Raw genomic sequence first — 20461 nt, forward strand, 5'->3', positions numbered from 1 at the left:
AACATGGTTGTCTAAAGATGCATTATATCTATCCGTTACTATACAATTCAGAAGTCGGAAACTATCAAAGCTTCCACACGGCCCAGTCCTTAAGGCCAAGCTCTTTTATAACTCCTTGAAGGGGGCCCTGCAGCTCCATACCTTGTGCCCAGAGCTTTGGTCCAGCCATGTAGCTGATGAACCCTTCTGGACCCGATACGAGAATCAAATTATGCTTGCGTACTTCGGACGAAGCCGTGGCCATCTGAGCGAAATCCAATATGGACTTTTTGCCAATGAACTTGTTTTCTTCATCGACGAAGTACTCGACAGTAAATTGCTCAGGATACTGTGCCTTCAGAGCCTCAAGTTCCCGGACGATTATAGAAGTTTTCGTTTTGTCTTGCACCTCATTTGGGGCAGGCGTAATAACCGGTTTGGGGGATCTGAAGATTCGGGAAAACCATGACGTTTGTGGTTTGGCAGCGGTGTCCATAGTGTCACTGAATCCACCCGTACAGTCTTCTAGCCGCCGATTTGCCCAGAGAATGTGTATCCGGGGTCTGTTTGTTTGATCAGTGCGGCGAAGAAGGGTATGGCCTGCTTGGAGAGCCGGTGCGATCCCCGTCCCGCCAGCAATAAAGAGTATTGTTTGTGTATCCGATGGGATCTCGCACTCAATTCGGGGTCCTCGCACTTCAACCGCCGAGCCTATCTTAAGGCTATGCAAGTATCGCGAGACTTCGCCAAACCGATCTTTACGGATAAAAAACCGCAAGCACTCATCGTCCCCGTCTGACGACGTTGAAGGCAGAGGTGTATAGTCTCTACCTATCTGGAGTTGTGGCTGCTTAAACATGACACTCCAGATCCCAGTCTTCCAAGCACCATCGTATACCTCGAGATTGCTCCCATCTGGCCTTGGAGGTTTAAGTGTAAATAAGCTGCCAGTCGACGATACGGGTTCTCGGGACACTAAACAGTATGGTGTAAAGCTAGCGGGATTCAAAGTGGTCGAGCCAGACTTAGATTCCTGTGTCCATCTGATATATGCACCAATGCCGACAGCGGTGGCCGTTATCAAGGTCAGTCGCAGCCACCGAGGTTGGGAGGAAGAAGTTGGAGGTCCGGGCGAGGAACTGGCATGGCGTCGCTGCGACCGAACGAATGGCCGCAAGGCCACAGGGTGCGCATGTTGAGAAAGGAGGAAGCCCCGTAATCGGATCCTGGGCTTCATGGGACGGAAAGGAGTTGAGGGTCGGAGCAAGAATTATCGGCAGCGCGATCTTGGACGGGATTCGTTCTTTGTTGCTCTTTTTTAGGTACAAGGGTTATGCACTAGTCCTCATCGGGTACAACTGATGTTCCTCGTTATTATTCGATCTCCAGTCGACGAAAGTCTCGCCAGTCGCCTTCTTCTGTCTTGTATTTCAAACTCCTCTGTTTTATGCTGCTCCGACACTTCTAGGATCAGCCGTCTGTTTTTGGCTGGCCCTAGAGACTTCTTTGGTTGCCCCCCCCCACTAACTGGCATGGAACCCTCTTCACGGCCGCTGTTCTGATTAACTACTGCCGCAACGACAACTCCTTTCGACACTTGACGCAGCTTTCAAGGAAGCCATGTCCCGAATAACCTTCTCGGCTTCTGAACTACGGTCCGATCATGGCGCCAGGGACTCGCTGGAACTCGCTTCGCTCGCCTCCTCCTCTCCTGAATCCGGTCTCGAGCTCTCCCGCACATCCTCCCCCTCGGGCATTTCGTCCTCGCGCAAGCTATCGCTAGAAGACGAAGACCCCCTTTCTAACTCCAACCCATATGCGAATCTCGGATCCTCACGGCCGCGATCTGGCCGGTCATACTCTGTCTCTTCTGCATTCGATTTTGGAAGGAATCTGTTTCCCTTATCCCAAACTGCTGGTGGTTACGCTCCCTTGGGAGCTCCGTCTGCGCTTGACGGAGAAAGTGGCCTTGGTGACGGTTCGTTGGAAAGAAACAAGACTTTGACATATATCAATGGTCTCTCCCTGGTGGTGGGACTAGTGATTGGCTCAGGGATTTTTTCTTCTCCCAGTCAAGTGAACGCCAATGCGGGATCCCCTGGGGCTGCCCTAATTGCGTGGCTTGTTGCTGGTCTACTGGCTTGGACCGGAGCTGCCAGTTATGCTGAACTAGGTGGTGCTATTCCTCTGAATGGTGGCGCTCAGGCTTATCTGTCTAAGATATTCGGAGAACTGGCAGGATTTCTTTTCACTTGGTGTGCCGTCTTGGTGCTTAAGCCTGGCAGCGCAGCCATAATCTCAATCATATTTGGCGAGTATGTTGTTCGAGCAATATTGGGTGCCGAGGTCGAACATATCAATCCATGGGTAAATAAAGGAGTGGCATTTGGAGGTCTTTTTGTGGTGACTTGTCTAAATTGTCTCTCTACCAGACTCGCTGCTCGTATTGGCGACCTTTTTATGTTCTTCAAGTTCGTGGCACTGGTCGGGGTTACCATTATTGGGATTATCGTTGCAGTTACAGGCCTTTCGTCCAAAGGGAGGGCGAATGAAGAATGGAAAACGAGCTGGTTTGAAGGCACGAACATGGATATATCCGGCTGGGCAATGGCGCTATATGCAGGTCTTTGGGCATTTGATGGTTGGGACAACGTACGTTTCCTCGCCCATATCCCCCCGGACATCCCACTAACAGGCTGCAGACAAATTACGTGACGGGCGAATTCAAGAATCCAAATCGCGACCTTCCGCGAGTGATCCATACTGCAATGCCTCTGGTTATCGTCTGTTATCTGCTCGCCAACATCTCGTACTGCCTGGTCCTTCCTCAGTCCACGATGGAAGCCAGTAATGCCATTGCGGTTCAGTTTGGCGATAAGGTATTTGGAAGTATAGGAGCCCTGATATTCGCGCTAGTCGTTTCTGCGAGCTGTTTCGGTGCTCTAAATGCGACCATATTTACCAGCGGACGTCTGGTATACGCTGCCGGTAAAGAAGGCTATCTTCCTACATTTTTCGGGAATCTTTGGACTCAAGGCTCCTCTTCCAATGCTGTGAACAGGCTTCAACACCGGTCGTGGGCGAGCAAAATCGTGTCTCGTCTTTTCGGCAACGGAACCTGGATCGGATATACGCCCATCAATGCTATGGCGCTGAATAGCACACTCACATTGTTATACATCATTGTTGGGGAATTCAGCACCCTTGTTACATTTTACGGTGTCGCAGGATATACGTTCTACTTCCTCACAGTGCTAGGCTTAATCGTGCTCCGCGTTCGTGAGCCGCACTTGGAACGGCCGTATAAGACCTGGATTTCAACCCCGATTATTTTCTGCTGTGTCAGCCTTTTCTTGCTTAGTCGCGCCGTTATTTCTGAGCCACTACAAACACTGATTGTAGTAGCGTTCATTATTGCCGGAGTGCCAGTTTATTTCTGGCGCATCTATAAACGCGATGGCAAAAAGGCGTTCCGGGGATGGAAATTCTGGTAATCACGACGGTCATGAACTAATTTCAATACTATATTCGCTTCAACCTAACCAATTTATGTCAGGCTACCGACTACTGTTTCTTAATTATATCACATTTCTTTTTGGTGATGGGTCTCATACATTGATACCAACTCGCATCGGGGTATGAAATGGTCAGGATCTCTCTATTTTGTTATTATACTGACGAACTCACGGCATGTTGGCTTTGGATGGGGATGCTTGTTTCAGCATTTGTATTATAGAATTCCTACTGGGGTTGGCGATTAAAAGGACAGGATGGATGAGTATTATAATACTCGGAAAAACCAGCCAACAATTAATAGATACAAAGGATTAATTATCAGATTACAGAAGATATAACGATCATGAGAAGAATTGTATCTTATCAGAAACATGCACATGCCTTGCTATTGTCCACCACCGCCACTTTTGACGAGCCACCAGCTAACTCACACCAGTACAGCACCTAGCCAGCGACCTTCTACTGTGCACGCTGTACGAATGAAACCTTGGTACCCCTCAGCTTGTGCTGATACGTATTCGGCAATCACAGCGGCGACTCCATCTCCACTCTAGACGGAAACCACGACAGCTGTCGGAAAAGTGACCCCAACATGCGCCTAGTCGCCGTGTCAGTCCGATCAGCGGCTTGTCGGCCCATGCAACAGTCAGAGGGCATATGGTTATAAGGATCTTAGAGTTTTGTATTTAATAATTCAAATACCAGTCTCTCACCCACCCTACATTGCGTGCTATTCAACATTCGATACAAAATGGGTAGTCTTCAACCTTGGGAACAGATTGTCTCAAGGAAACGTGCTATTCGCGACCAGGCTTTGAAACCACACATTGTCTCTGATATTGGTAACCGGCCACCTCGGATTCATTCAGTTCAAGATCGGTCTTGCATCAAAGATGACCCATTAGTCCAAGAAATAACAAACATCCACAGCATCCCCGGCCTAGTAGAGCAGCTCCAAAGAGGGCATTTTTCTGCCGAGCAAGTTACACGGGCGTACATAAAGAGGTAAGTGCCCATCAATATTGCGTTATCTATCTATCTATTTAACCATTTCAAGTGCTTGTGCTAATTCACTATAGGGCTACAGTAGCTCATCAGCTTGTAAGTCAAAGCTCCTGTGATATACTATCCGCAATCTTAATTGACACGACGACTCCAGACAAACTGTATTACCGAGGTATTATTTGAAGATGCCTTGATACAAGCCCAAGAACTAGATAAGGAGTTCAACGAGACTGGCCAGGTGAAGGGTCCGCTCCACGGTGTGCCAGTTACAGTCAAGGATCAATTCAACGTCAGAGGCTATGATTCCACCATTGGCTATGTTGGCCGGTCGTTTTCTCCTGCTGAAGAGAATGCAGTTTTAGTTCAGATGTTACGGAAAATGGGAGCTGTTATTCTGGCTAAAACCAACCTACCACAAAGCATTATGGTCTGTTTTTACTTTGAACTTTGACAGACAGCGGTATAACTGACGGCATTCAGTGGGCTGAAACGGAGAATCCTCTTTGGGGCCTAACTGTCAACCCTCGAAACCCTGATCTCACACCGGGTGGTTCCACAGGAGGTGAAGCAACCCTACTTGCATTGCACGGGTCTATCCTAGGGCTTGGGACAGACATCGGTGGCAGTGTTCGAATCCCGCAAAGCATCATGGGCTCGTATGGGTTCAAACCTAGCGTACGTTTACTATCTCGTTACATCATTTTCGAAGCCATCTGATCAGAAGAATAGAGTGGCAGACTCCCATACCGTGGAGTTCCAGTATCAACGGAAGGACAAGAACATGTCCCTTCGTCCGTGGGCCCTATGGCGCGTGATCTTAAATCTCTATGCTACATAAGTCGCCTCGTAGCTGATTCCCGGCCGTGGGAGCTAGATCCAAGATGCCCACCGCTTCCATGGAATGAGAACGTCTTCAAAGATGTACAGTCTCGACCATTGGTAATAGGCCTTATCCTCGACGACGGCGTGGTCAGAGTGCACCCTCCCATCGAACGAGCAATTCGAGAACTTACGGCCAAACTCGAAGCAAAGGGTCACGAGCTCGTCACCTGGGACACATCTGACCATCTAAAGTGTATAAACCTCATGGATCGTTACTATACAGTCGATGGAGGGGAGGATGTGCGCCGCGATATTGCTTCCGCCGGAGAGCCCCTTATCCCACATGTTGAAGCTCTCGTGAACAAAGGAAAGTCAATATCTGTCTACGAGTACTGGCAACTCAACCGTGAGAGAATGGACTTGCAGAAGAACTATCTCGACAAATGGAATACAGCTCAATCGCCGTCTGGAAAACCCGTTGACGTCCTACTTAGCCCGACGTTGCCCCATGCCGCCGTACCTCACAGGAGCGTGCGTTGGGTCGGTTATACTAAGATCTGGAATCTCCTGGACTACCCGGCTGTCACCTTCCCTGTAGACGAAGTGAGGGCTGAGAAAGATGACGTTCAATCGAACTACCAACCGAGAAATGAACTTGATAAGTGGAACTGGGATATTTTCGATGCGAAAGTCATGGATGGGCATCCAGTCAACGTGCAAGTGATCGGGAGGAAGCTGGACGAGGAGAGGGTATTGGGTGCCGCTACAGTGATTGAGCAGATTTGGCGTAGCTAACCCACCTGCCCTGTTCTTGAGCATCGACCCCCTTTCGTCCCCCATTTATGAGTGTATCCCCACTCCTGGTGCGGGTTGATGGAGCCCCTTCGCTTCATACGTAATTTGGAGGCGTGAGGGGTAACGATATTCCAGTGATGGGTAAATGTACCTTATCGGCAGTATCGAATAGACCAACCAGATTACTATATTCCCAAATATCCGAGCGCTTTCCTGAGCCAATGTCACTTTACTCAGCGAGGCGTCAAGATGCGATGAGCACGACCCCTCATGACGGAGCTGCGATAAGAGCTGCGGGGAAGCATCACTCCACCAAAAGTTACCTGCGCTTCAAGTGCCATGGATGATACGCCGAATTATAGGACTTGAAGGCTGATCCTATACTCCGTACTCCCGAGGCCATTTCCCATTGCGTAACCGATTAAACATCCTTACTTAACACTTCAACCAAGCTCACCCCACCCTTGGCAGTATAAGAGGTCCAAGGGTTTCCAGAAAATCGTACAAATTTCTTCTCCCAACACTGCTATCATCATCAACAAAAAGTGAGCAACATGGGAAAGAAACGAGTCCTCGTATCCTACGGCGTCGATATTGACGCTGTCTCCGGTTGGTTGGGATCATATGGTGGCGAAGACAGCGCCAGTGATATTAGTCGGGGTATGAGCGAGCATAAAGCCTCACTTACACGATATGACGGTCAACTGATCTAACGGAGAAAAAAAGGCCTTTTTGCCGGACACGTCGGCACCCCGCGCCTCCTCAAACTTTTCCAAAAATACAATATCAAAGCGACCTGGTTCATCCCCGGCCATTCGCTCGAGACATTCCCCGAGGAATGCACCATGATCCGAGACGCAGGCCATGAGATCGGACTACACGGGTACAGCCACGAAAACCCTACGGACATGACAATTGAGCAACAGAAGATCATTCTCGACAAGACTTATCGCATGCTAACCGACTTCTGCGGCGGAAAGCCACCGCGCGGCACGGTTGCGCCTTGGTGGGAAACGTCCCAGGAGATGACGGAGTTGCTGCTCGATTACGGAATCGAATATGATCATTCCATGCTGCATCATGACTGTCAGATGTACTGGCTCCGGACGGGGGATCAGTGGACGAAAATCGACTATAATAAGAAGCCGGAGACGTGGATGAAACCGCTGGAGAGGGGAAATGAGACTGGGCTGGTGGAGATCCCGGGAAACTGGTACATTGATGATTTGCCGCCCATGATGTTTATCAAAAAGGCACCGAATAGTCATGGTTGGGTGAATCCAAGGGATGTCGAGGATATCTGGAAGGTTGGTTTCTAACCCGTCACTTTGCTGTGTGGAAAGATGGAGCTGATTCCTTAGGACCATTTCGATTACTTCTACCGTGAGTATGATGAGTTTGTATTTCCTATGACTATTCATCCAGATGTTTCTGGCCGTCCGCATGTTCTACTCATGCATGAAAGGTGAGTCTTTTTTCCGGATGATGCTGGGCTTATGCGTGGCCTGTACTGACGGGTTAGGATCATCGAACATATTAATAAACACGAAGGTGTGGAGTGGGTGACGATGGAGCAGATGTGTGATGACTTCAAGAGCAAGAACAAGCCTCCTGCTGGTGCTAAGATGCCATCTTCTCCTGCGTCAGTGCCCAAATAGCCAGCACCTGACTAATTTAACCAATATATGATGTTCACTCGCTCTTCGTCCTATCTGTTGCTGTAGTATAAACCAGGTCAAGAACAAGCACAAAGACGGCTTCAGCGGACTATCCGTAGTCTTAAGATTAATAAGTGGGAATATACATTTACTTCATTAGATTAACGTTGTTCGTCCAACTCCTTCAACACCAGGGGGTATGCTAGGCTATCAACGACACTCGCGCTTTATGACTTTGGGGGCTCGAATAGTTCCGGTTGCATGTTTATTTTGCAAAGCTTTGAAACACACCCGCTCAACTGCAAAAGTGACTGCACACCGTCCAAAATTCGCATATGCGTGAAGCCAATCTCGCGGATGAACTCTAATTTCGAATGTTCGGACAGGGTTGGAATCGTCTTCGTCACCTTGAACATAGTGCTTATAATGTCGTGGGAGGAGTATCCCAGATCCCTATTCGCAACATTAATGACTTGAATTGATGAGTAGGAAAGGTATGAATACCATAGCTCATTCAGCGTTTCCAGAGCGGCATCTATTTTTCCCTCCCAGCAAGCTTTGATCATTGCCTGGACCTTGATTGGATGAGGACTGTCTACCACGCGGAACACATTATCTCCACTGACCAAGCCAAACCCAGACCAGGTACTCTGCAGGTTGTTTAGGGCTTGACGCATATCACCCTCGGCGCTGAATACCAGGGCTGCCAGCCCATCCTCGGTGTGTTCTACCTTTTCCGCATCGCAAACCTGCTTCAATCGCTTTACTATCTGTGCATCGGTCAATCGAGCGTAGCGGAGAATGGCGCATCTGGATTGGAGTGGTTCAATAATTTTGTTTGACTGGTTGCATGCAAAGGCGAATCGCGTCGTAGAGGAGTAGATTTCCATCGTCCGTCGCAGTGCTTGCTGGGCACCGGAGGTCATGCTGAAAAGAATTTCATGAGCACGGAACCCAAACACATTCACAATTACAAACCTATCTGCTTCATCCAGTATAACAAGCTTGTGGCGGCCCGGGGGTAGTGTGACCTTTTTTTGCGCAAATCCTTTGATACGATTCCGCACGACATCGATACCTGGAAGACTCAAACAGTCAGACTCCGAGTGCCTCCTCAATCGAACGCGAGTATACCTCTCTCATCGCTAGCGTTCAGCTCCAAAACAGCCTCCTTGTAGGCATCTCCTAGCAACTGTCGCGCCAGACAAAGAACTGAGGTCGTTTTTCCAATACCAGGCATCCCCGATATAATAACGTGAGGCATGTTTCCATCCTTGGCAATGATTTTTAAACGTTCAACAGTTTCTGTGTTACCAACAACATCGTCCAAAAATACTGGACGGTACTTTTCGACCCTAGAGCAGGATGGTCAATTCCGAAACTCTCGCACCCTCTTTTGAGCCGCGTACCAGGGCAATTCATAGTCCGGAGGGGCACCAGAAACATTAGCCTTTAGGGCATTGCGAGAAGCACTGGCTGAGGATTCAGCTCGAGCCATGGTGGAAATTTTTGCTAATGCAAAGATGTTGGTATGGTCGAAGCTGGCGAAGCAAGGTCACGATGTCGGGAGACGCGAAATTCGATCCCGACGCGTAGCTATTTTGCCGCTTTTGGTCACTGCCTATGTTTGCTTAGTTTGCATGACTACGTCTACCTATCGTTCATACTCCAGATACCGCAATGTGAATGTCAAAAAAGCAGTGGTAAGGGACTTTATTAATAAACAGGCTCAGTCTACTGACTTGCTCGTTTTCTCGGCTATTTGGGGGTGGCCATATCATCCTCATGACAATACCTTCAACCAATTGAACTGACCCAAGTCGACGCCCTGGCTCACGCACCTATTCTTAACCTACAATTATATTTTTAAATCCTCGTCCGTCCTTGAAAATTTCGTACACGATGGGAACGACCTCAGTCCGCCGCAACCTCTTCCAGAATCACCTCAGCAGGCGCCCAGTCTCGACGTCCGGTCCAAGTAACGGGTCTTCGGGTCTTTCCTCACAGGTGGTGCAGTTGAATGCCCCTGAGTCCAATTCTTCCGTGGCGGTCGGCTCTACGGATGATGATGATATTGTGGTCAAGGACAAAAATGGCAGTTACAAGTTAGAAATTCCTGTGTTGCCGCCTATCATGGGTGACGGCGAGGACGACATGGAGGGCATTGAGGGGGCACGAGGCCCTGGTGGAAACCCCACAGGTGGCACAGGGGCTACCTCTACAGGACAAGGTGAGATGAATAGCGACGAGAAAGGCAGTGCGTTGGCTTCTTATATTTAATTATGAGCCTTCATCCTAATATACTAACCCCCGGCGGTTATAGAGATTGAAGCGGGTCTGGTAGAAATGATGTACCGAAATCGAAAGAGACAAATGAGCAGCGAACCACATGGTGAGTTTGCTGCTTACTCTGCACTTCACGCATGAGACCGTTGTTCCTGAAACTGACCCTGACAGAAATCTTGAATCTCGTTCACCAGAGTCTCACAAACAAAGTGGCTACATTGGAGGAGGACAATTGGATGTACGAAACCGAAACTGATAGCCGTGTATAGCGACAAACGGGACCTGTCAGCACGAGATGGGATCCCTGCTTTTGCGGTCAATTTGGCAGGCGCTATCTAATCAAGTTCCATATTTGTTGGTGGTGCTTCAACCTTCCTTGGCTGATTCCTTCCCTGTGTTGGTCTTCTAGCGCCATCCTGGCCTCCGCCGAACAACATGCTCCCCATCATATCCAATAACGGATTTCCTTGTCTAGGAATGTTGATCGCGAAATATTGCTCCCCGATTTGGGCGAGTGCATCATCGAGGATGCCAGCCTCTCTGATTTGCGTAGCATAGTGCGCAGTTAGCTGCTTGAACATATCTGCAGCGCCTCGCTGAATCGACAACAGCAGCAAATTGAGGAAGTTAAACAACGGGAGAGCTGGGAAAACTCGAGCGTCGGAACTCGCACTGCTGACTTCTTGCACACCAAGGTTCGGGTTCGCTGAGATGAGACGAGATGTGAATATCAAGAATGCTTTATTGGCACTGCGCAGGTTGCCAATCAAGAGGAATGGAATTACGGCGCGTGCTGCGTAAAGACCCGCCGTATGCGGCTCGTCGTTTGTGTACCACTCATACTCGAGTTTCGCCAGTGTCTCGGCCGATTCGGAAGTACCCAAAGCAAGATGCTTTTCGGCCTCATAGGGCTCCTGGTCTGAATTTGTTGTCAGATATTGCCATGCGCCTTGTCGGAGTGCAGCCGTACCTTCCGCGTACACGGTCCCAGAAGCATGGTGTAGCTCCGGGTCTCCTCGTTCCACCGGCCCAAATCGCCCGCTCCAACCAATTATTTCCTGAATAAACCTCTTCCTTGTAGGCTCCTCCGACGGGAATTCACGTAGGAGTTCGATCAAGCGCTCTACAAATCATAGGTTATCAGTCGTGGATGTTTTGAACGATAATAGTAGCGGGATAAAATGCCATCCAACTCACTCTTACGAACGCGACCCTCCACATCGTCGTCGCCCCCAACAAGCTCCCAGCCTGCTTTGACATATACCTCGACCACAAGCATGATAGCTAGATCTCCTCCACTAGCCGAAGCCCCCTGCTGTGAACCAGCTCGGAGGAGAGCAGTGGCTCCACCAGCCAATATCTCCGCCGCCGCATCATAATTGCTCTGTTTAATGTACCGCGCAGCGATAACTCGTAATTGTTGGTGAGCCTCGTAGTATGCTCCGGAAGCAATCCTGGAGAGAAAGAAGAGACGCAAATTAGCTCCTCTAAATGAACAAATCTCCTATGACAGTATATCAAGGCCATAGGCAGGGCGGAATCTTACTTCTCTCGTTGTCGAGCAATCGTCTTGTCAATTCGTGAGGTCATTGGTTTTAGCGACCACCGCAGCGGCAATCGAGTCTGTGCGGGAAAACTTCTGTTATGGTGTAGATAGCTGATCAAAGTTAGAAAACCCGAGAGGCGAACGATCAGTTGCAGTGCGGCAGAAATGGTTCTTGAGCAGGAGAAAGTTGTTGCGCTGGACAGCTTTTGGTGGGGACGCAGCCTGGACTCGGAGGGACCACTGACTGCATGTTGCGGATCTTTCTAGCCCGCTAAGATTAATACAAACACCGAGAAGCCTCTCCCGTCCAACCCCTTGGTTACATATGCGCTAACAAAAGGCTGCGCTGGGTGATACACTCTTCTTTATTTTATTAATCAGGGAACTCATAATCGAGGAGATGAATCGAAATACTTTCGACATCCAGCCCATCGGCCGCTTCTATGGGTCCAGTGCGGCCATTCGACGGCCTAAGGTAGGTAACTACTATGGGCATCTAATTGTCATCCTTTATATTCAAAAATATTAATCAATTTAAACCCCCAGGAAATCGCTTGTTTCTCCTACGATGACCAACATAGCTATCATCTTGGAGACTCGTCTCTGCGATACTACTACCCCCCGCAACTGCCAGCGGATCTAAACCGTGGCTTTGAAACTTTCCAGAAGCTAGATGATGCGGCCGATGAGCACCTTGATGCTCTTCTAGATACTGTTGCCGCTCTGGAAAAAGAGACCGGAAAGAAATGCGAAGCCGACATCATCACTTGGCGGGGAATGATGACCAAGGTAAGTTATACACCACAACTCCTATCATTTGAAGGCCTGGCCTGTAACTGAAATTATGGTAAATAGATTCTCACAGCGCCATTTGACAATATGAACGGGTGTGTATGTAGCGCCGATTAACCCACTTTTTCGCTAATGCTATGCGCGTAGATTTGAGATGAATGCAACGTGTTTTCAGGTAGGTTGGACCCTATGGAACTCAAGATTCCGGTCCTTATCTGACTCGCTCTGTTAGGGGACTATGTGCGTATAATCTGGTTTTTAATAGAGAAAGTAGCTGAGGCTTAACCGTGTGTTCCTCTCTTAAGATTCATCGAGGAGAACAATGCGTACAAAAACGAGCAGAAGCAAATCCAACGAAGGCAAAAAATGCCGCCAGGGATGGCCTCCCAAGACCTAATGGCGTACTGGGGTTTGTGACCATTTCTCTTCTAACGGCAGTGTTATTTTTTTTTAATGCCCCGCTTATAGGTTATAAATTCGAGACTATATCCGTTCTCGATAAGACCTGGGACGCGGCAACCAGAGAGGAAATTGAGGGCCGCGAAGACCTTGTCGTGAATAATAGTGCGCAGTATTGCTCAATTGCGCGCACCGGAATCGGGCGTGCGAAACTCGTCCTCGGCGGCGAAGTCGATGCCAGTATGCTATTCCCCGTTCTCCAAAAGTCCCATAGCAAATGCGTCTCTAACTGCGGTCTTGTACTATTTGACAGTTTGGGACAGTAAGCCAGAACGCAACGAAGACCCTATCAACTGGGTGGAACTCAAGACGTCTGCCGAGATCAGAAATGACAGAGACATGGTCAAATTCGAGCGGAAACTCCTGAAATTCTGGGCGCAATCTTTTCTCCTCGGCGTGCCCAGGATCATCGTCGGGTTCCGCGATCAAGATGGAATCGTACGTCGCTTGGACGATCTTGATACAGCTAGCATTCCGAGCAAAGTGAAAAAGTCAGGCCGTGGGACCTGGGACGGCAACATCTGTATCAACTTTGCCGCTTCGTTTCTGGAGTGTATGTTATCGTTCCCATCTGGTATTTCATTTTTATCACTCAGCTAACATTTTCGTCTCCTAGGGCTCAAATCCACCATCCAGGAAGGAGGAACATGGAGGCTCCGAAAGCAAGAGAAGTCTTCTGCCATTGAGGTCTTCCAGGTTGAAGAGAGTGGTACCGGCGACATCCTTTCACCGGACTTTCTGTCTTGGAGGTCAACAACATGACCTCATTAACATCTTTCTAAAAACTGGTCTTATCTATTGTGGGTAGCCAGGCTCTCTACAGGCCACAGCATCGGTTCGGGTCCATCTATTCTTATCAAGATCGCTGCCCATATTCGGCTGTTTGGCGAAGCTGTCTTCCCCTTTGGCCTCATACTTACTTGGCCCGTTCGGACTATCTCCGAGCCAATCAAGCCGGTTATGCTACTGCAGCAACCACGATCGGTCGGCCAACTCCCAATCTGCTACTTATTATATCCGCAAGGCACTAGCTTACTTGGCTGATCAACCTGCACGATGAGTAGAAGCTCTCGCCACCTCTACCGCTAAGATGGAGCGTGCCCGCCGTTAGATTTACTTGGGGAGCCGTGCAATATACCATCATTGATTGAAATTTAAATCTTTATATTATTCAACGACTTCTTTTTGCTGTGTTTGTGAGTCCAGCTCCTTGGTGCTATCCTGAACATGCTGTTCGGTGTTCTCCAGACTCTCTTGTTGCCTCCGTAGATATGCAGCTCGCTCTCCCTTCCTCGCCAGACTCTTCAGAACCCTCTTATGAGCGCTACTGTGCATATGTACTTTCCACTGCTCCTCGTTTATCATTGTCTTGCGGCAGATATCGCAAGTAATACACTTTGTCGCACCCTGGTTAGATGGTAGCGGTTGTGTCTCCTTAGCGTCTAGAGTTACCCTTGCCAACTCTGAGAGTGATTTAGGGTCCGGTAAAGGCCCATCATTTAAGAGAGCTTCCACAAGGCGCTCTGATGGTTCTGTGATGCGCATTGCCCAGTCTTCGACATCCGTGCTGTCCAGAATATACAGACGACTGGTCATGCCCACCTCCGCAAGCCCATTCCAAAGCTTGTTGCGAATCCACTTGATTTGAGACGTGGCGTACTGACGGGTTGCAATCTTAACTGACTCGATGCATGATTGCCTGATGCTCTCTAGTTCTTTCTCTGTCTTAGAGCTGTCTTTAAGAGCATCAAAATAAGGCGCTAGTTCCTTGAATCCGATAGATATCCAGACTCCCCGGGTTTGGTCGACAATGATATCTTGGGCCTCATTCTTTTGGATGTAATCTGTCATACGGCTTGCCTCAGATAATAATCCCTGGTCAACCATGGCATCGACACGCTTAAACAATCTCTCTTGCAGTGTGGACTTTTCAGAGTGCACCCAGAATATCATGGTATTAAAGCGTAATTGTCCTGCGCCGGCAGCAGGATCATCTTTTCTTGCTGCCGCTGGTTTCGGCTGCCGTTGCTCGGCATACACCTGTGATGCTGGCTTCCCTGTCTGAAAATATATTTCCAATGATCGACGGATCTTGCGTGTGTCTTTTGGGTGCCACCGTTCCGCCATTATGGGATCAACCTTGCGTAATTTCTGCAACACCAGCTCCGGCTCCGCATCAAGAATGGGCCACTTGACCGCTGAGTCAACATCCTCCGCTGGGCAGGAATTAACCTCTTCTTCTGACAAGTCTGACTCCTTAGCCACCAGCTGGTCCTGAAACAGCACAGATTGTGTATAGTAGTGGGTACCGCCGACTAACACAGGCAGTTTCCCTCGCGAATGAATATCATCTATGAGGCGTAAACACTCTTTTCGGAACCTCGAAATTCGCCATGGGCTCTCCTCCAAGTCTATACAATTGATCAAATGATGTGGTATGCCATTGCATTCTTCGACGGGGATCTGATTCGTGATGATAGGGAGGCCACGATACATCTGCATCGCGTCTCCATTGATGATTTCGCCATTGAACCGAGAAGCAATATCAACTGCAAGCTATCTGTGTTTGTCAGCATCCACTACGCGCACCTTTGAAGCAAAAATAGGGAAAGAGAGAGAAATAAAAAGCAAGAAGAGCAAAGAGAGAGCCAAGTCACCTTGGACTTGCCTGTGCCCGTGGCACCCACAACAGCTACCAGAGGTCGCATTGCCGAAAAGCGTCGCGGCGAGAACAATGAGGAAAGAAATTTGCGCATGAGAAAAACTGGGAAACATAGATCGTCATGCCGAGCATCTCCCTAAGGCTATAACTCTATCTTCCAGGGAATCTGGAACAAGGTGCGGCGATAAAGATAAAAGAGGTGGGTAGAAAAAAGTGACTACATCCTTAGCTCAGCACCCCGCCTTATCGCCTTATCAATTCGCCAGTAAGTGTTACATTGCGTGCTTTTAGATGAAAACAAGGTGAGTCATTACACTAGATTTACATATATAATATCAGTCGTGTCCTAATTGATGCTCTTCAGCTCCTCGGTCGCCCCAGTCAGCATTCTCCCGTCATGTCCGACTCTCCAGACATCCAGGTACAGAACTTAAGCTACAAGTTCCAAGATGGCTCGCCCGGGTTGACAGAAGTCGGCTTGGATTTACCGGCGGGGAGTCGGACATTGCTAATTGGAGGTACATAATACCCTATGAACCTGAACACCTGGTGAACCCCTGCTAATGCCCACATTCTAGCCAATGGAGCCGGCAAAACCACCCTTCTGCGATTAGTTTCAGGTAAACGCCTAGCCCCCAGCAACACAATCGCAATTGCAAACAAAGACCCCTTCAAAGAAGGCCTCGAGGGCGTCACCTACCTCGGCGTCGAATGGGTCCTCAACAGCATTGTCCGGACCGACATCGATGTACCTACTCTCCTTGCATCCGTCGGCGGCAACGCCTATCCAGAACGGCGCGATGAACTTGTCGATATTCTTGACATTGATCTGCGATGGCGCATGCATGCAGTTTCAGATGGAGAGCGCCGTCGCGTTCAATTAGCTATGGGTCTCCTCCGACCATGGCAAGTTCTCCTGCTCGACGAGATTACGGTTGATCTTGACCTGTTGTCGCGAAGCAACTTCCTTTCGTTCTTGAAGAGAGAGACGGAGACGAGGCCATGCACGATTGTCTATGCGACTCATATTCTGGATAATCTGGCGCATTGGCCCACACATTTGGTGCATATGCATCTAGGGAACGTAAGGCAGTGGGGTCCTATCGAGAAGTTTAAAGATGAAGCTCCCGCGACATCGGAGAATAGCCAGCTGGGGGAGATTGTCCTCAAGTGGTTGAAGGAAGATTTACAGGCTAGGGGACCGCGAAATGGGCGCGGGAACCAAGCAAAGACTTACGAGTCTGGAGGAATCGGGGGCTATGGTTATGAGAAGTATGATAAGAGATAGAAAGCATGACCTAGGTGCATTTCTTCCTCTCTTGTTCTAACTTCTAGGGGTTTTCGAATTTTCAGTTTTCATGACCTTTCAACAACGACTGTTTTTTCAACCATGTGGCATGGCAAAATATGCGAGGGGGTTTCAAAGTATCCAACTTGGAGTTTCAACATTCAACACTCTTCCTCAACTTAGAAGAGTTTTTCGACATCCGCGGTCAGGTTTTGGATATGGGTCCATTTCCCAAAGAAAATTACTTATTTGGGTTGGAATTTCAACATTGATACAGGAGTTCTTCAACATCATGAGTCGGATTCAAGTCCACGTTTTGTTTTTGTTGATATTTGCGTATAAATCATAATCATGGCTCAGGCACCATGTTTGAGATGCTGTATAAACGTACTGAAGTGTCTTCGCTTGCGACAGCAAGTTCTAGGTTTTCCTTCCCCTCTCCCGCCTCACTCAGATGTGAGGGAGGACGCCACGATAGCCCCGTAATAGTTTTCGACGGTGAGTGGTCTCTATCAAAGCTCACTAGCGGGCTGGCTTCTAGATTGTCCACGTTGATTTGATGTATCGAGAGCTTCCCGTCATCCTCTCCCACTGCAAGGAAGAGCAACCCATCATACGCGTGTGGGGAAAATGAGACGGCAGTGACTGAGCTCCTCGCGGGAATCGTAGCCTTACATTCGACTGATTCACCCGTTATCTGCCACAGCTTGATCGACTTGTCTCGACCCGCTGTAGCAAAGATCGAAAGTTGAGATTCTAATGCAGGAGCCCAGTCCGCATCAAGAATCATGCGCGAATGACCCTTTGGGTTGGATGTCATGAGCGCAAAAGCTGAGGGCTTTGAGTCACTTCGACGATAAACTGCCCACTGGCGATCTCGACCAACGCTGAGCAAGTACTGGTCATCAGGTGAAAAAGAGAGGCTTGTGATCGTCAAAGTATGCGCTGCAAGTGATGGACGAATTTCGTGCCAATCGGACGTGTCGTACAGGCGCACCACTGCATGATCTATCGAGCTAGCTTTGCACGCGGTAGCGATTACAGTGCGGTCGTGGCTCACAGCCACGGCGGATATCTCGTATCCATGGCCGTAAAGCTTTTCGTGCTCGGGCCACAAGGTGTAACGAGCCAGTTGATCCTCGAGGGGGGGACGGGTCGAATTCGATAGTATCGCTTGGTATGCATGCGCTTGTCCTGCACCCTCGGCCTCGACCGTATCTGATTCCACAGGGGCTTCCTCACCCACAGCTTGATTGGACAAACCCAGCACTGGAATCTGCGCTGTGTCTGGAAGTTCGCCCTCTGCATTCTGTGCGAGCCCAGATAGTTTTTCAAGCAATTGGGCAATAGGTCGGGGTTCGTTGAATACTCGTAGAAGCTTTTCTTCGGCACCTGATACGAAACGTTGCGGTCCCAGTGTATCGACGCAATTTAAATCATAACCATGGATTTGTGGCCGTGAAAATTCGTGCCACGACTTTTTTCCATCGCGCAGCCACTGCGCATGGAGTCTGGTTGTTTGGTCCGCGCTTGTCGATAAAAGATATCCTCCAGAAGGCTCCCATTGGATTCCATTCGCAGATCGCACATGCCCAGTGATGCCGAGAGTCTGGACCCAGATATCAGTTTCGGCATCATACACCCATGCCCTCCAGCTACCCGTACGCCCAAGACTGACAACCTGTTTACCGTCCGGTGACCAGAGGCCAATCCAAAAGCCTCCAGTACTTCCAGTTGCTGTAGTAGAGCCTTTTTGTACACTGAGTTCTCCCATTCGTTCGGCGGAGAGCCATACTCCGGAGACTGTATCCTGCTCCCAGATAGTCAGAGTATTGTCTGCGGATGCAGTAAGAAGTTGCTGGCGCTCGGGGTTCGGATTCCATGCAGTAGTATATATCCAATCTTCGTTACCGAATAAGAGAGCTTCGAATGTCATAGAATACTTGGAGCCTGCCGCTTCGAACTGATGGGCTTTATTGGACAATGTCGGCTCGAGTCCACCGAGAACAGGATCTTCGTCCGGTCCCGCAACAACAGCCTCTCCACGATTGAGTCGCCATAGTCTAACATACTTGTCTTGGCTTGCGGAAGCAAGCAAAATGTCCCCTGTATTGCTCTGCATGTCCGCAGTGAAAGAAAGCGAACGCACCCAGGCCTCATGGCCAGAAAGTGTAGCAGATATCTTGAAATGTGGCGTCGTAACGGTATCTGCAGCAGCGTATATTTGCACGATATTGGTGGTGCCAGCAACTGCCAATGCTGCTGGCCTGTCTTGTGTTTCTGTTGGAAGCGGGGCTAATGCCAGTGCCAGCGGGAAATAACGTGGCTTCATTGGTATACTCTCCAACAGCTCACCTCCCACGGACTCTCCGGCATGTATCCTCCATATCTTGACGGTTCCATCAGCTCCTCCCGTTGCGACGATGTCAAGGCCTTCATTTATGGAAATAGCATTGACTGAGCCCGTATGATCCGTCAAAGCAAGCACATGAGCAAATTTCCTGTGATCAGTTGGTTCGGCTCTCCATAAGCGCACGGTACAATCGACAGAGCCAGTTATGAGGAGCTTTATCCCTGTCTTGGGACAGGTATAAAATCGGACGGCGCTGACCTTGTCCGTATGGCCAACGAGAAGCGAATAGACACTACGATGCGATTCTTCCTGCATGCATATAGAACATTATATCAAAAATGGGGGATCAAAAGAACAAAAAGGCGTCAGCTATCTGAGTTCACATACCAGGGGATCCCACAAGGCTACATTATTATCCGCACCGTAGGCTAGGATGCCGGACTGAACATCCCAGTCCGCGGCGGCGGGGTGCCTATTTCCGCCGACGCTAATGTATTCGGTGGTGATGGAGACCATAAAGTCTGCGGAGGAGCGTTATTCGGATTACCTAGGGAAAGAGGTGAACAATTGGAAGAATATTGAGTTGGTTCCAGCAATCGGAGTGACGATGCCCAAGGAGGGCCGCCGGAGGAACGGTCGACTTTTTTGTGGCTTATCGATAACAGCCAGGCAGACAAGAGCCCCTCCTCCACCCTCCGCTTTTTGATCTTTTTACCACTCGACGATACCAGCTGAGACAAGAAGACTACTACCACTTTTCATTCACATTTGTTCCATTATCACGTTACTTTGTAAAATAAGGAACTAACAGAAATGGCACAAAACAACCCCAACTGGATAGCATTTACAGTAGAATTCACGTACGTATTCTGCTTTTAAAGGAATCTCGGACGATAATATACTGACTTCTTTAATGCGCAGTGGTGGCCTGGAAATTTTATTTGACAATGAGCGCAAACATAATGTGACCTTGCCAGCTCAATTAAGTGATGGCAACCCACCAAACATATCCTTTCTCCTCCAGTACTTGGTCGATAACTTGATGAAGGACCAAAGAAAGGAACTTTTTGTACTAGAGGATAACGTGTATGTGATTATGAATGAGTGGATGCGGCAATATAGCTGACTCACAACAGACGGCCGGGGATCCTTGTGCTTATCAACGATGCCGATTGGGAGCTAGAGGGCGAGGAGAAATACGAGATTCAACAAGGAGATACCATTGTATTCGTTTCTACGCTACATGGAGGATAATCCAACCGCAATTTTAAGCCAATAATCGACCCATTGTCTATCAAAT

The 20461-nt window shown here is 49.0% G+C and overlaps 12 protein-coding genes across 12 annotated transcripts; 7 read left to right on the forward strand and 5 right to left on the reverse strand.

Annotated features, from left to right (window-relative positions):
• Positions 1–64: 64 nt before the first annotated feature.
• CYC2 (cytochrome b5 reductase family protein) lies at positions 65–1216 on the reverse strand (the record flags this gene model as incomplete). The annotated part of the gene is made up of 1 exon (XM_041704429.1): positions 65–1216. One exon carries the CDS (start codon positions 1214–1216, stop codon positions 65–67), a length of 1152 nt encoding a protein of 383 aa, XP_041550131.1.
• A 383-nt stretch (positions 1217–1599) lies between these two features.
• On the forward strand, positions 1600–3473 carry APUU_10766S (putative amino acid transporter; the record flags this gene model as incomplete). Its single annotated transcript, XM_041704440.1, has 2 exons — positions 1600–2631; positions 2682–3473. 2 exons carry the CDS (start codon positions 1600–1602, stop codon positions 3471–3473), a joined length of 1824 nt encoding a protein of 607 aa, XP_041550132.1.
• Positions 3474–4246: 773 nt separating this feature from the next.
• Positions 4247–6117, forward strand: APUU_10767S (amidase; the record flags this gene model as incomplete). The annotated part of the gene is made up of 5 exons (XM_041704451.1): positions 4247–4500; positions 4575–4596; positions 4655–4927; positions 4981–5175; positions 5230–6117. The coding sequence occupies 5 exons, from the start codon at positions 4247–4249 to the stop codon at positions 6115–6117; spliced, it is 1632 nt and encodes a 543-aa protein (XP_041550133.1).
• A 554-nt stretch (positions 6118–6671) lies between these two features.
• Positions 6672–7775, forward strand: APUU_10768S (polysaccharide deacetylase family protein; the record flags this gene model as incomplete). The annotated part of the gene is made up of 4 exons (XM_041704462.1): positions 6672–6777; positions 6844–7424; positions 7479–7582; positions 7640–7775. The coding sequence occupies 4 exons, from the start codon at positions 6672–6674 to the stop codon at positions 7773–7775; spliced, it is 927 nt and encodes a 308-aa protein (XP_041550134.1).
• Positions 7776–8002: 227 nt separating this feature from the next.
• On the reverse strand, positions 8003–9273 carry RFC4 (replication factor C subunit 4; the record flags this gene model as incomplete). The annotated part of the gene is made up of 4 exons (XM_041704473.1): positions 8003–8228; positions 8280–8853; positions 8910–9130; positions 9185–9273. The coding sequence occupies 4 exons, from the start codon at positions 9271–9273 to the stop codon at positions 8003–8005; spliced, it is 1110 nt and encodes a 369-aa protein (XP_041550135.1).
• Positions 9274–9677: 404 nt separating this feature from the next.
• On the forward strand, positions 9678–10330 carry APUU_10770S (uncharacterized protein; the record flags this gene model as incomplete). Its single annotated transcript, XM_041704485.1, has 3 exons — positions 9678–10005; positions 10099–10167; positions 10233–10330. 3 exons carry the CDS (start codon positions 9678–9680, stop codon positions 10328–10330), a joined length of 495 nt encoding a protein of 164 aa, XP_041550136.1.
• Positions 10331–10396: 66 nt separating this feature from the next.
• APUU_10771A (protein GET4) lies at positions 10397–11651 on the reverse strand (the record flags this gene model as incomplete). The annotated part of the gene is made up of 4 exons (XM_041704496.1): positions 10397–10980; positions 11032–11184; positions 11259–11515; positions 11608–11651. 4 exons carry the CDS (start codon positions 11649–11651, stop codon positions 10397–10399), a joined length of 1038 nt encoding a protein of 345 aa, XP_041550137.1.
• Positions 11652–12007: 356 nt separating this feature from the next.
• On the forward strand, positions 12008–13620 carry RAI1 (DXO/RAI1 family decapping nuclease; the record flags this gene model as incomplete). Its single annotated transcript, XM_041704507.1, has 9 exons — positions 12008–12082; positions 12154–12396; positions 12463–12494; positions 12547–12574; positions 12632–12639; positions 12705–12808; positions 12868–13038; positions 13112–13411; positions 13475–13620. 9 exons carry the CDS (start codon positions 12008–12010, stop codon positions 13618–13620), a joined length of 1107 nt encoding a protein of 368 aa, XP_041550138.1.
• A 405-nt stretch (positions 13621–14025) lies between these two features.
• APUU_10773A (tRNA dimethylallyltransferase) lies at positions 14026–15614 on the reverse strand (the record flags this gene model as incomplete). Its single annotated transcript, XM_041704518.1, has 2 exons — positions 14026–15414; positions 15516–15614. The coding sequence occupies 2 exons, from the start codon at positions 15612–15614 to the stop codon at positions 14026–14028; spliced, it is 1488 nt and encodes a 495-aa protein (XP_041550139.1).
• Positions 15615–15917: 303 nt separating this feature from the next.
• Positions 15918–16808, forward strand: CAF16 (putative ABC transporter; the record flags this gene model as incomplete). Its single annotated transcript, XM_041704529.1, has 2 exons — positions 15918–16038; positions 16099–16808. 2 exons carry the CDS (start codon positions 15918–15920, stop codon positions 16806–16808), a joined length of 831 nt encoding a protein of 276 aa, XP_041550140.1.
• Positions 16809–17157: 349 nt separating this feature from the next.
• On the reverse strand, positions 17158–19677 carry APUU_10775A (Elongator subunit ELP2; the record flags this gene model as incomplete). The annotated part of the gene is made up of 2 exons (XM_041704540.1): positions 17158–19470; positions 19549–19677. The coding sequence occupies 2 exons, from the start codon at positions 19675–19677 to the stop codon at positions 17158–17160; spliced, it is 2442 nt and encodes an 813-aa protein (XP_041550141.1).
• A 297-nt stretch (positions 19678–19974) lies between these two features.
• URM1 (ubiquitin-related modifier 1) lies at positions 19975–20415 on the forward strand (the record flags this gene model as incomplete). Its single annotated transcript, XM_041704551.1, has 3 exons — positions 19975–20021; positions 20083–20247; positions 20298–20415. 3 exons carry the CDS (start codon positions 19975–19977, stop codon positions 20413–20415), a joined length of 330 nt encoding a protein of 109 aa, XP_041550142.1.
• Between the last annotated feature and the right edge of the window lie 46 nt (positions 20416–20461).

The sequence above is a fragment of the Aspergillus puulaauensis genome, chromosome 1, assembly GCF_016861865.1.
Source record: "Aspergillus puulaauensis MK2 DNA, chromosome 1, nearly complete sequence".
Taxonomy (NCBI): domain Eukaryota; kingdom Fungi; phylum Ascomycota; class Eurotiomycetes; order Eurotiales; family Aspergillaceae; genus Aspergillus; species Aspergillus puulaauensis.